Genomic DNA, 11,701 nt, shown 5'->3' with positions numbered 1-11,701 from the left:
TTTTATTCTCTCTCCCGCAAACATATAGGCTATGTTAACTTCTCCCTCCTGCAACATTCAAGTTTTGTCCCGCTCCTGCCCGCATAAACGTAGGCTATAAATAGATTATTTTCTGAATGTCAATAACATTTCCATGAAATGGTTTTAAGTTACTAGCCTACCTACACATTCCCGCATAGACATTCCCGATAAATTACTTGTTATTAAAGTATTAATATTCACAAACCACTTTTAACAGAAAAGCAATAGGCTGCCGCGTGCGTGTTTGGCATGGTAGATTGTGCGCTCCCTTAATAATCCCTAAAAAACTAAAGGATGTGCTGGAACGGGAGATTTGTACAATGTTGAAGAACATTAGCAGTTGTTAAGTGTTAAATAAAATGTTCATAAATAAAAACCAGTTATTTTTGGGAATAAAAATTATTATTATTATTAGGCCTATTATTATTATTATTATAAATAACACCCATTTTATTAAATGATTTAAAAATGTATGCATTAAACAATAATTAGAAAGGTAAAAAGAGAGGAAAAAAATACAACCATACTGATATAGATTAGATTAGATTAGATTCAACTTTATTGTCATTACACAAGTACAAGTACAAGGCAACGAAATGCAGTTTAGGTCTAACCAGAAGTGCAATAGCAGCAAGTGCAGGATATACAACGTTTGCATAAGTGCAGGACATGGATATGTACTGAGTATATATAAATATATCTATAAATAGAGAGATGGTTATTACTATAAACAGAATTTACAGGTGAATAATATACAGATGGTTAATACTATAAACAGAATTTACAGGTGGATATGTACTATGAATATAATATAATATACATTTTACAGATAGAGGTATACAATGATATGTTAGGCTAAAATGAGGAATATGGCAGTGGATTAAGGTAGTGCAATAAATTATGGACAGAAGCTATCCGAAAAAAGTGTAAAAGTGCAGTGGAAAGTGGTTGCATATTACAGTTAGAAGTACAGTGCAAAATACAAATGTAAACAGTAGGTACTGTAAACAGTCGGCAGTGCAAATGAGCATAATCCAGTTACGGTGTGGTAGTGCAAAATGAATAAGTAAACAGTTGTTACTGTGATAAACAGTCGGTAGTGCAAATAACAAAGTGAAGGTGGATGTGAGGTAGGAGAGTTATCAGTATAAGAGGGGAGTGGATCAACGGGGGTTAGAGTTCAGTAAGGAGACAGCTCTGGGGAAAAAACTGTTCTTTAGTCTGCTGGTCCTGGTCCGGTGGATCCTGAAACGCCTGCCGGAGGGCAGGAGAGAAAACAGTCTGTGGGCTGGGTGAGAGGAGTCCTTGAGGATGCTCGATGCAGACAGCGTTTCCTCTGGATGTGCTCGATGGCAGGTAGTGGAGTCCCTGTGATGCGCTGGGCAGTTTTCACCACCCGCTGCAGTGCCTTGCGCTCCATATAGCAAACAATAATCTTGGACAGCTTGTCTAAGATTATTTGAGAGTAAAATAACCTGTTGCTGTTTTAGCACTTCAACAGACATGTAACCACGCTCATGTTAAGGTGCACGAGTGCCAGCCGTGTTCTCAGCGAGACGTTCTAACCATAAATATCTATGGTTCTAATAAAGTACCGGTCTAACAGAACAGTCACTGACAGACACGTGTGATCATTTGTCTGTTCTTGCTCCACTTCATCTGCCAGTAAATGCCTTGCTCTAATATCTCTGCTATATTAATGTTTGAATTATATGTTAAAACTAATGTAGGAAATAGCAAATGTAAATTATACTATTCAATTTGAATTGTCATTTCGCTCCCCATGTTGCACACATGGTATGGAAAATGTACATTTAAATACTGAAATACATTGCCATTTTGCATATTGCGTTGCAAATTGAATATTGCTACCCATATGCTTCCATAGATAACATTTTTTGTTTTGTTTTCTTTTTTTTTTTTTTTTTCTCTGTATTCTTTCTCTACACCAAATCAATTTGTGCAAGTGTGATGGAGTGTTCCATTAAATAAGATACTGGTAGAGCGTGTCCTTAAAATCAACATGAGATCCAAATTGACTTTACTTTCATAAAAGAAAAGGAAAAATTCTGTTGTTATCTGTTTGTCCTCATTTCGTTCCAAACCCATATGTATTAATCTTTTTTCAGTGGAACACAAAAGGAGAATTCTATGGAATTTTAATGCAGCTCTACTTCGTACAAATAAAAACTGGGGGGAGGGGGTGAGGATAAAACTGTATTTCTAGTCTCTTGTGGTGCAGGTTGGATCCCAGTAACCTGAATTCTAATGTCAGACAAATATGCATCAGGTTTAAAATGCTCAGAATTTTTTTTTTTTCAGTTCCACAGGAATAACTTATGTAATGACAGAATTTTCATTGATTAATTTATTCCTTTTATACACATTCTTGGTCTTATTGTGTAGGGCTTTCCTATCACCTTGCCCAGACATGATGTTAGCCAGTAGCCAAATACTATAGCTACACTACCATTCAAAAGTTTGAAGTCATTAAGACTTTTTTTTTTTATTGTTTTTGTTATTGTTTCTCATGCTCACCAAGGCTGCATTAATTTGATAATAAATGCAGTAAAAACAAAAAAAAATTTTAGAATAACCAACTGTTTTTCTTGGTTTTTTTTGTATCTAATTTACAACATTAAAATGTAGAGATAGATATTTTAAAATGCAATTTATTCCATTTATTATAAGGAGAGGTGGTGGTCCAGTGGGTTAAACCACTTAACTGCTATGCAGAAGGTTGCTGGTTCGTTCCCAGTGGTCACCATAGTGTGTCCTTGAGCAAGGCACTTTACTCCACGTTGCTCCAGGGGGATTGTCCCTGTATTAAGTGCACTGTAAGTCGCTTTGGAGAAAAGCGTCTGCCAAATGCATAAATGTAAATGTAAATGTATTCCTGTGATGGCAAAGCTGAATTTTCAGCAACCATTACTCCAGTCTTCAATATCCAGTCCTCAAAAAAATCGTACTGACTTTTGAATGGTAGTATATTTTGGGCATTGTTTAAAGCTACTATTAAAGGTTGTGCTACCTTTTTGACTACAGTTAATTTAATAAAGGTTTCAGCAATCGTAGCGAAATAACAATAGATTTGAAAAAGCGTTGCCATTTGGATACATCAAAATGCTCATAGGATGAGCTTCAGCCTCCATGTCTCAGTTGAAAAGCCTTCTCAAAAGTGGAAGCAGCTTTCAGTCAGGGACTAGTCCTACACAATCAACTGCAAACTTGCGTTCATGTCTGGCTCTATTCAAATATTTTACAATCCAATCTATTCCTGCTAGGTAAAATCTATTTTATTCTCATTGAATATTGTGTTTTACTCTGAAATGTCACATTACAAAAGTAAAGTTTGCAGATGCGATTTCATGTTGGCTTTAAAGGCATCCGATTCACTTATTAAAAACATAACATGGCCTAGCCCAGACCTCTTTGAACAGATTATCTATAAAGTGTAAAGATGCAGAAATTAAAACGTTTGCAACTACCAGTAGTCCTATTAACCCTTTAAAGTTCCTAAAAGTTTTTATGACCATTTTATCCCGGCCATTTGGCTAGAGTTCCTGATGGTGGAAGTGCAGCCTATGAGTCATTATCCCTGAAGCCTTTAATGCATCAAATAAATAATAACCTTTCTATCAAGGTGGGCGTGTAACTGAAGTGGATTTTGCTATGTGGTTTACAGATCCATTATGGTAACATTATCTGTAACAGCTGTCCATGCCCTCAGTGGCAGGGCTTTTTTATATATATATATATATATATATATATATATGAAAAACAGCATTTTTTTCCTAAAAAATAAATAGCCTTGCCTAAACTATATGATGCATAAATGACAAAGGCTTTGGGAGATAATGCTCAAATTCATCATTCACCCTCAAAATCCTCAAGATCATGAATTTTCACATATAATTGGGGGCAAATCATTGTAATCATGTGATGCTTTCACCCTCGACACCTCTGAATCATTGTAATTACACTTTATCATTTCATGGCAGGGAAACACCAGCACCTGACTGCAGAACAAGCCATCGGTCTTGATTTTTGGCGCGTTTCCCTCTGATGCGATTGAACAGTGAATGACTTGGCAGGTTCCTGGGCGTCAGGGCATTAGTCTGCTTGAGCAGGTGACAGGTGTGACAGACAAAGATCCACCCCGTTTAGGTTGTCGGGTGTTATGAGCGTGGCATTGGATGTCATATTCAGTGTGGTGGAGGGGAAATGCAGACAGGTTGGAGAGAGAGAAATGAAGAGACTGAAAAGTGATGAGTCACTGGAGAGAGACTAAGACATTTTCAGACTGAATCATTTATTTATTCCGCAGATTTGATTATTTTTTTCATGTAGCATTTGTTTATGTGTGTGTGTGTGTGTGTGTGTGTGTGTGTGTGTGTGTGTGTGTGTGTGTGTGTGTGTGTGTGTGTGTGTGTGTGTGTGTGTGTGTGTGTGTGTGTGTGTGTGTGTGTGTGTGTGTGTGTGTGTGTGTGTGTGTGTGTGTGTGTGTGTGTGTGTGTGTGTGTGTGTGTGTGTGTGTGTGTGTGTGTGTGTGTGTGTGTGTGTGTGTGTGTGTGTGTGTGTGTGTGAAAGAGGGATCGGGCAGATGCTCTGCTGTCTATTAAATATGCTTTAATGCACCGCACACTCTTGGCACTAGATCTGTCAACTAATCCTAAGGGGTTTGTGCTCTTGAGTGTCAAGAATTTCACCGCCCCTCTTTCCAGCTGACCTGAAACCAATTTGTGTTTTGTCAGTAGGGATTAAAGGTTCAGATCAGTCAGATACTCAGGGCTGTGTGTTTCCCCATATACATTTTAGCATTTCACATTGTAAAATTTCCTGCTGACCTGAACATCAACAGAGGGTTAATTAACCACTGCGACTGGGTAATTGTTTTTTCATTAACTAGTTCATCTGTATTCATCCTAACATTCATCACATCTTACATGACCAATCACAGCCACACATTCAGATTCAACTAAGGCCTGTTTCACTGTCTGTGTGAACTGCACATAATTGAGGTTACAGCATTCACACTAAACTCAGGTTAACAGCACATTTTCAACATTTTCTTCAATTTATGAAAACAATAATTTTCAAATGATTGGAACAAACCCTTTAATTGAGTGTTTTTTCTTTAAAAAAAAATCTTTGACTCTGAAAAATCGGTAGTGCTAAATCTGATGTCCATTCTCGTGTAAGATTTCATGCTGGTCAAGTTTATAATGCTCTTAATTCCCTCTTCCAATAACCATTTTATAAAATAATAGGCTTTATTACATAAATATTTCATCTTGTAAGCCAGAAATACCTTGGTTTTCTGTACAGAGCCATAGATCTGTTACACAGCAGAAGTACTGTTAGTGTTAGCACAAAACAAGCTTGCTGTTGAAGTTGTTGTTTTGGCTCACGCTTTGCAGACACACAATGTGTGAAACAGGCCTAAAAGAAACCAAATAATTTACGTTAGCTTTCCTAACTCCAAAATATTTGTTTACTCTTGCACTTTGCTATTCCTCAGGATGGGGTGGAAAGTGAGAACATAAGGAATATAAGGAGTAGAATGACTCCTCGCCTAACGCCTCACCAGGAAGAGGTGAGTTACAACACATTCTAATGAAGTAAATGTATTAAGAAATGTATTCTATGATAATGACCAGTGAAATCAATCTCACAGTATGATACTGAGATTTATTAGGTTTAGTGATCGACTGATATATCGATTTACCAATATTTAAGCATTTTACCATAATCGGATATCGGTTTTATAATATCGGATTTGCCGATAAACGGCGCCATCTTGTGGGCGTCTTGAGAATTGCGCGCAGGATCGCCATTACAGCGCATCTGAGGCGAGACGTGGGGTGTGCACAGGTAAAGTATACTTGCCTGCTTTGCTTTAATTAGTAAACTTTATTTAACATAAGTCATTAATACACAAATTAGATGTTACATAAATGCCTGAAATCTAGCTAGTTTATTTAGGATTTGACGGATTATTTTACATGCCTCCATGAGCTCGTCTCTCTTAGAGACAAGCTCACAGAGTCACGTAAAATAATCTGTCAAGTCCTGTCCAAATACAGATGCAACTTTCCATGAATTAAATAATAGAGCCATGAATGAGCACATGTTGGAAATAAAAGCGCTGAATTTAATTCTCTCGCTGTTGTCTATGCTCATCATTAGTCTCGTGAAGTCGTCTGTATTTTGCTGTTCACGCAGCGGGTTGATGCTCAGGAAATGCTCCACGGCCACCGCATATAACTTTAACAAGATTCACTTGTTTAAAACACCGTAATTAATTATATAAACATTTACTTAACCATTAATTCGCTAATAAACATCGAAGTAAACAACTCTATTGATATTAATTATTTATTATCTCCGCGAACAATGGCAGTTTGAGTTGTTCTGTGTAAATGCATAGATAAACATCAGTTTGTCAGCAGATATTTCATAATCTAGAACGACAAAAACATGAATAATTCTGATATAAGTTAACATACCATTTGAGAAATGCAATAAAATACGATGTTTTGTTTAACCCTCTGATGCTCTTCGGTCATTTCTGACCGGAAAATGTTCTGTTTTGAAATGTTAAAAATCACAGCTTCATCGGAATGATATGAAACTTGGTGACTTTTCTAGCATTAGGTATGTAAACGCACAAAAAAATTCACAGAATATTTGTGTGTACAATCTACAAATCGGTCACAATGCTGAAAAAAAGTACACCGCTGTAAAGGGGTGACACTCTAAAACATCAAGAGTGTAATATTGACACATCCACTCACACACACGCACACTTATACACACACACACACACACACACACACACACACACACACCTATGAAAAACTGAACCAAAGAACCACATTTTGAATTTTTAGAAATCACAGCTTCATCAGAATATCAAACTTGGTGACTTTTCTAGCATTAGGTATGTAAACACACAAAAATTGAGGGCATGATTCGAGCATGCTAAGTGGTCGTAAAAAAAAAATACTCCCACTTGTGCTTGTCAGTCAAAAATGACACCATATGAAATGAATGGGAAATCTGCAAAAACACAAATTCACAGAAACAAATCTAATATTTCTAACAAAAAAAAAATATCTAAAACTTTATAATAAATAGTCTGAGATTTTTTAAATATATATTCAAATCCATCAAAAAAAAAAAATATTAAATGTGTTCAAAACAGAACTAGGGAATTATCAAGCCACTCCATAGAGACCTCTAGTGATTATACCAATGGTTGCATGATTTCTTAAATAATTCCAAAAGAATCCTTGGTCTCTATTTTAACCTGAAATACTGCAATAATTAAAAAAAAAAATGTTTTAAATGACAAAAATAAATTGTATAATTTTCAATGGCAAAAATAGACCATAATTATTGCATAAATATTAAAAAAATACCATCAAATCATCTCAAAATACAAAATTAAAAAGAAAAAAATATTATTGAAGAAAAATAAATTGCATTGGTTTTACTGGGGTGGAGGAAGTTTTAAATTTTTTGGTGTCCGGTCACTTATGACCGAGAAGACAACCAATGCAACCCCTAAACGAAGAGCACCAGAGGGTTAAATAAAATGGTTTGTTCAGTTCAGTGGTGTTGTAATCGTGTCAAAAACAGAAGAATAACAGTAAATAAATATTGGTTCTGTATATCAGTTATCAGGCACATAAAAACAAAAATGATCGGTATCGGTTCTAAAAAATCAATATCGGTCGATCACTAATTAGGTTTTAATAAGGTAGAAGGAGGGAAGTATGGACAGAGGAGTTAAGAGAGGAAAAAAGTGGCTCAGAGTCACTGCATCACACACTTGAATACTTTGATTGGGAGAGTCATGATTCCTGATTCTAGCACTATTGAGTGATTACAGTGACTGATGAACTCCTTCCTCATAGCCCTCAACTTCCCAGGAGTCAAACCAAAGAGGAAAAACGATCCAGAAGATTGGAGATTTTCTTCAGGGCTCTCCCACCTTTCTTGGGAGTAAAGGTCAGGATTAAACATATTCCAATCATTATTGCCCTTTTGTTCATTTCTAGATTTTGTCATACTCAGGCATCCTATTTGTTTATCTATCTGACAATCACATTCTTTCTCTGTCTCAGCAAAGAGGATCATGGGATTGATGAGTGGAAAGTCCCCTGATGGTGGGGCGATGTCTATAAAACTTAAATCCAAACGTGACAAGCGAAAAGACGACAGACCAGATATCTCCTCCCCAATGGACATACCGGCCCATCAGGTACTGTAATGTTAAACAAAGTTTGGTTTCTGCAAGATTTTTTAAAAGAAGTCTTTTACTCACCAAGCCTGCACTTATTTGATTATTTGCTGTTGTGCTGCCTAATATTTTTGTGGAGGCTGCCAATTTTTTTTTTCAGCAATGGCATTTATTTGAAATAAAAATGAGGGAAAAAGGTCTTTAATGTCACTTTTAATCAAATTGATTATAAGTATTCTTTTAAAAAATCTTACTGATTCTAAATCTTAATGACATGAGTCTACTTTATATAAATATCTATGTTTTCAATGTAAAAGTTACATGAATTTCAATTTAAAAATGCATTTTCAGAAACAGCTTACATTTGACCTTTCTTATAGATCATTGGCCGAAATCCAGGGGAGAAAGAGAGTGAAAACCTTATCAAGAAACGTCTTCGTGCTAGGACTGCTAAATGAACTGTTTTATACTGTATTTTTAATTGTTTTGTATTTTAAATCATACCCGTCTTTATAGTCTTTTCTTTTTTTTGTTTTTGTGATGCACTTTTCATACTTTATTAGTCAAATTCTCTTTTGACTTTTTATAAAATATGGCACATAATATATTATCCTGGAAATGTAATTAACACTAGTGCCACTTTTGAAATGATTGACAGTTTTCATAAGCTCATGTATGGAGAAATGAACACATTTTTGCTGCTAGAGTTAGAATTACTACATTTCTGCACATTTCTGACACAAGGTTTTGCTGTACATTTAAACCACGGTTATTCGTTTACATTGTGCGTATGCTCCATACAAATCAAGGCAAAACTGTTGTTTCCCTTTAACCACTTTCTGTTTTTCAAGTGTTAACAATGCACACACACACAATATAGCTCAAAGTAAACGTTTATGGGGTTTTGTGGGTTTTTTTCCCTACTTGTCAACGTTCTTTTGTTTCTGTTTATCACCCTGTCACAAACCATTAATATATGCCACTCACATGATAAAGACTCTCCATTACCACGTCAGCAAAACTGTGCTCCAGATGCCTAATGAAACCCAAAGGACTATTCGTTTGAATTACTGAACAAATGTTTATGTAACAGATGGGTAATTAAATTTCCCGATCGCAGCCCGGTGCGCTTATCTAAGATGACATGAGAGGGGAAGGGTGAGGAACTGGAAGCAGGTCTATCTCTTTTTTGGCACTGACTGACAGGATATGAACGGGGTGGCTGCTTGCAATGATGAATCATGGTTGTGAGTGTTGAAAGTGTGGGAGCATGTGGTGAAGAGTGAAAACTGACTGTGAGGAGGAATAAAGAGGAAGTAAAAACATACAGAATGAGCCACGTGCAGCCCAGCTGTGCTTTTTTGTGCAATTTACCTGATGTTATAATTGTGTGACCATTAGGAAAGAGGTCTGAAAACTTTGTTCACAATCTGTTTTTATTGCATGCCCTTATGTATTTTTCCTTCCTGTCCAATTCAGCACACCATAAGTGCATGATGTAGTTAATGTAGTGTCATGAGACAGACAAATCATGAGTTTTGATGGTGTGTCACTGGGTTGGTGTGTTTTTGTTTGTTTTTTTGCACAAGGTGAGTCATTGTCTCTGTCATTTGATTGCGTCACTTGTCACTTAATTGACACACAGAGTCTAGTCTTTATAATTTTTTCGTTTTTGGTCTCTTCATCTGCATGCAGAAAACAGCAGGGAGGCATGAAAGCATCAGTCTGAGCCGAGGCATCCAGGCCTGGCAAACAATGGCGTAATAATCATCTGCTGCAACTATAATTTGGGGCAGAAAATTACCACATCATTTTGAAATGATAAACAGGCAGAGTGCAGCTCTATCTTTCCCGCCACTCTGTCGAGTGCTGAAGAGAGACAGAAGAATAAAGAGCCTGTAGGGATGGGTCTAATTGCTTGGCCTCATCAGGAGATGCGCTTTAAATAGTTTTGAGACAAAGTAGTGAGACAGTCGATAGGAATGCTCAGTGAAGATTTCCATCTTATTGCTTTAATCCAACCAATTTGTTGAGACGGTTAGAAAATTTGATGCGCTGTCACATGCGCCATCTTGCCCTATTTGTGCCTGGGTGAGGATTTGATCTCTCTAGAGCTGGAGTGACTGTTCTGTTAAATGAAGTGTCATATCCTGCAGCATCTTAGTTGTACACACAAAAAACAACAGCAGTTTAAATAAATTAAATGACATGCAGTGAAACAGGCAAACTGAGTTAGGCATATGAGGCAGTGTGGAGATATGGAAAAGATACAATAGCTGTAGTATCGCTATACATTTTAAAAATTTCTTATAAAAGTTGCATTTCTTATCACTGCTATTAAAACAGAAATGGCGCTACAGTCAAGACGTCTGTTTAGCACGTTTTAAGTAGCTTTTTAAGCTCTCAACACACATTTTCTTAAAGCTGCTGTCCGTAACTTTTTTTGTGTTCAAGATTTACAAAAATTATATAATGCGAATGTACAACATGAATCCATTTTCCAAACCGTGTTTTTGTCTTACCCTGAATCATTATGGTACACACTGGGACTATTTCACACCGGTCTGGTACTTTTACGGTCTATGGTCTTGTAAGAACCACTGCGGAGGAGCACAGTCTCTACATGACTCGCCATAGACAAATGGTGCATTCAAGTCATGTCATAAAGATTGTATGTACGAGATGAACGCCACCACGAAGTCGTAAATACAAGTGGGAAGTTCGGGCCCCGATATGTACGAGTTGGGGGCATGTCAGTGAGAAACATGGCGGAATCGAAGGATGCAACGTTTGTAGTTTAATATTTAGCAGTGACACAGGCTTTGTCATTTACAACAAAGTAAGCTAGCATTTTAACAATTACAAAACAATTAGCCTAATATATAACAATACAGTTTACAGTGGCTTCATAATTAATTAAAAACGTAAAAGATTCAAACTTAGCTGATGTTAACAAACCTTGCTGTATTTTCGTGAAATTTATTAAAAGAAGGTACACCGCCATCTTGCTCCAACCAAAGAGACTTGAACGCACATGATGTCGTAAACATGACTTCTCACCGCGTAAATATGAACATCCCAGGAGGACTTCGACCATAGACAGTAAAAGAAATGGACACAGCGACCCCATAGGCTTCGACGGGGAAAATTGAAGTCAGGTAGAAGCACTCACTTCCTGATGGCTGAGCGCACTGCGCAGCCTCAGACTGAGCTTGACGACGTAGATGTGACGTGAGCAACCAGTCTGACAGTGGCAAGTCTTCTAGTAGTTGTAAAAACGTAAAAACTGAATCACCGAATCTTGTAGAGACAGAGAGGGTGAGCAAGAGCAACTTTTGATGAATGAAGCAGGATTTGCGACATCTCTATCAAGGCAAGGCTCTATCAGTGTTTATGCCGCCACGTCCCCCCGATTGCCTCATAGAAAAGATT

At 36.9% G+C, this 11,701-nt stretch overlaps 1 protein-coding gene across 1 annotated transcript in view; it reads left to right on the top strand.

Annotated features, from left to right (window-relative positions):
- The window catches only part of kif20ba (kinesin family member 20Ba), a gene marked incomplete at its 5' end in the record, with an annotated part of 34,816 nt that extends 25,229 nt beyond the window's left edge, over positions 1–9,587 (top strand). Inside the window, 4 exons of the mRNA XM_079833930.1 lie at positions 5,543–5,617; positions 7,944–8,037; positions 8,154–8,290; positions 8,650–9,587. Of these exons, the coding sequence (XP_079690056.1) occupies positions 5,543–5,617; positions 7,944–8,037; positions 8,154–8,290; positions 8,650–8,727 (384 nt within the window). The 3' untranslated portion in view covers positions 8,728–9,587. The remainder of the gene's footprint in view (positions 1–5,542; positions 5,618–7,943; positions 8,038–8,153; positions 8,291–8,649) is intronic.
- Positions 9,588–11,701: the final 2,114 nt, after the last annotated feature.

The sequence above is a fragment of the Gobio gobio genome, assembly GCF_949357685.1.
Source record: "Gobio gobio genome assembly, chromosome: 13".
NCBI lineage: Eukaryota > Metazoa > Chordata > Actinopteri > Cypriniformes > Gobionidae > Gobio > Gobio gobio.
This window is presented reverse-complemented; position numbering and strand designations above follow the sequence as displayed.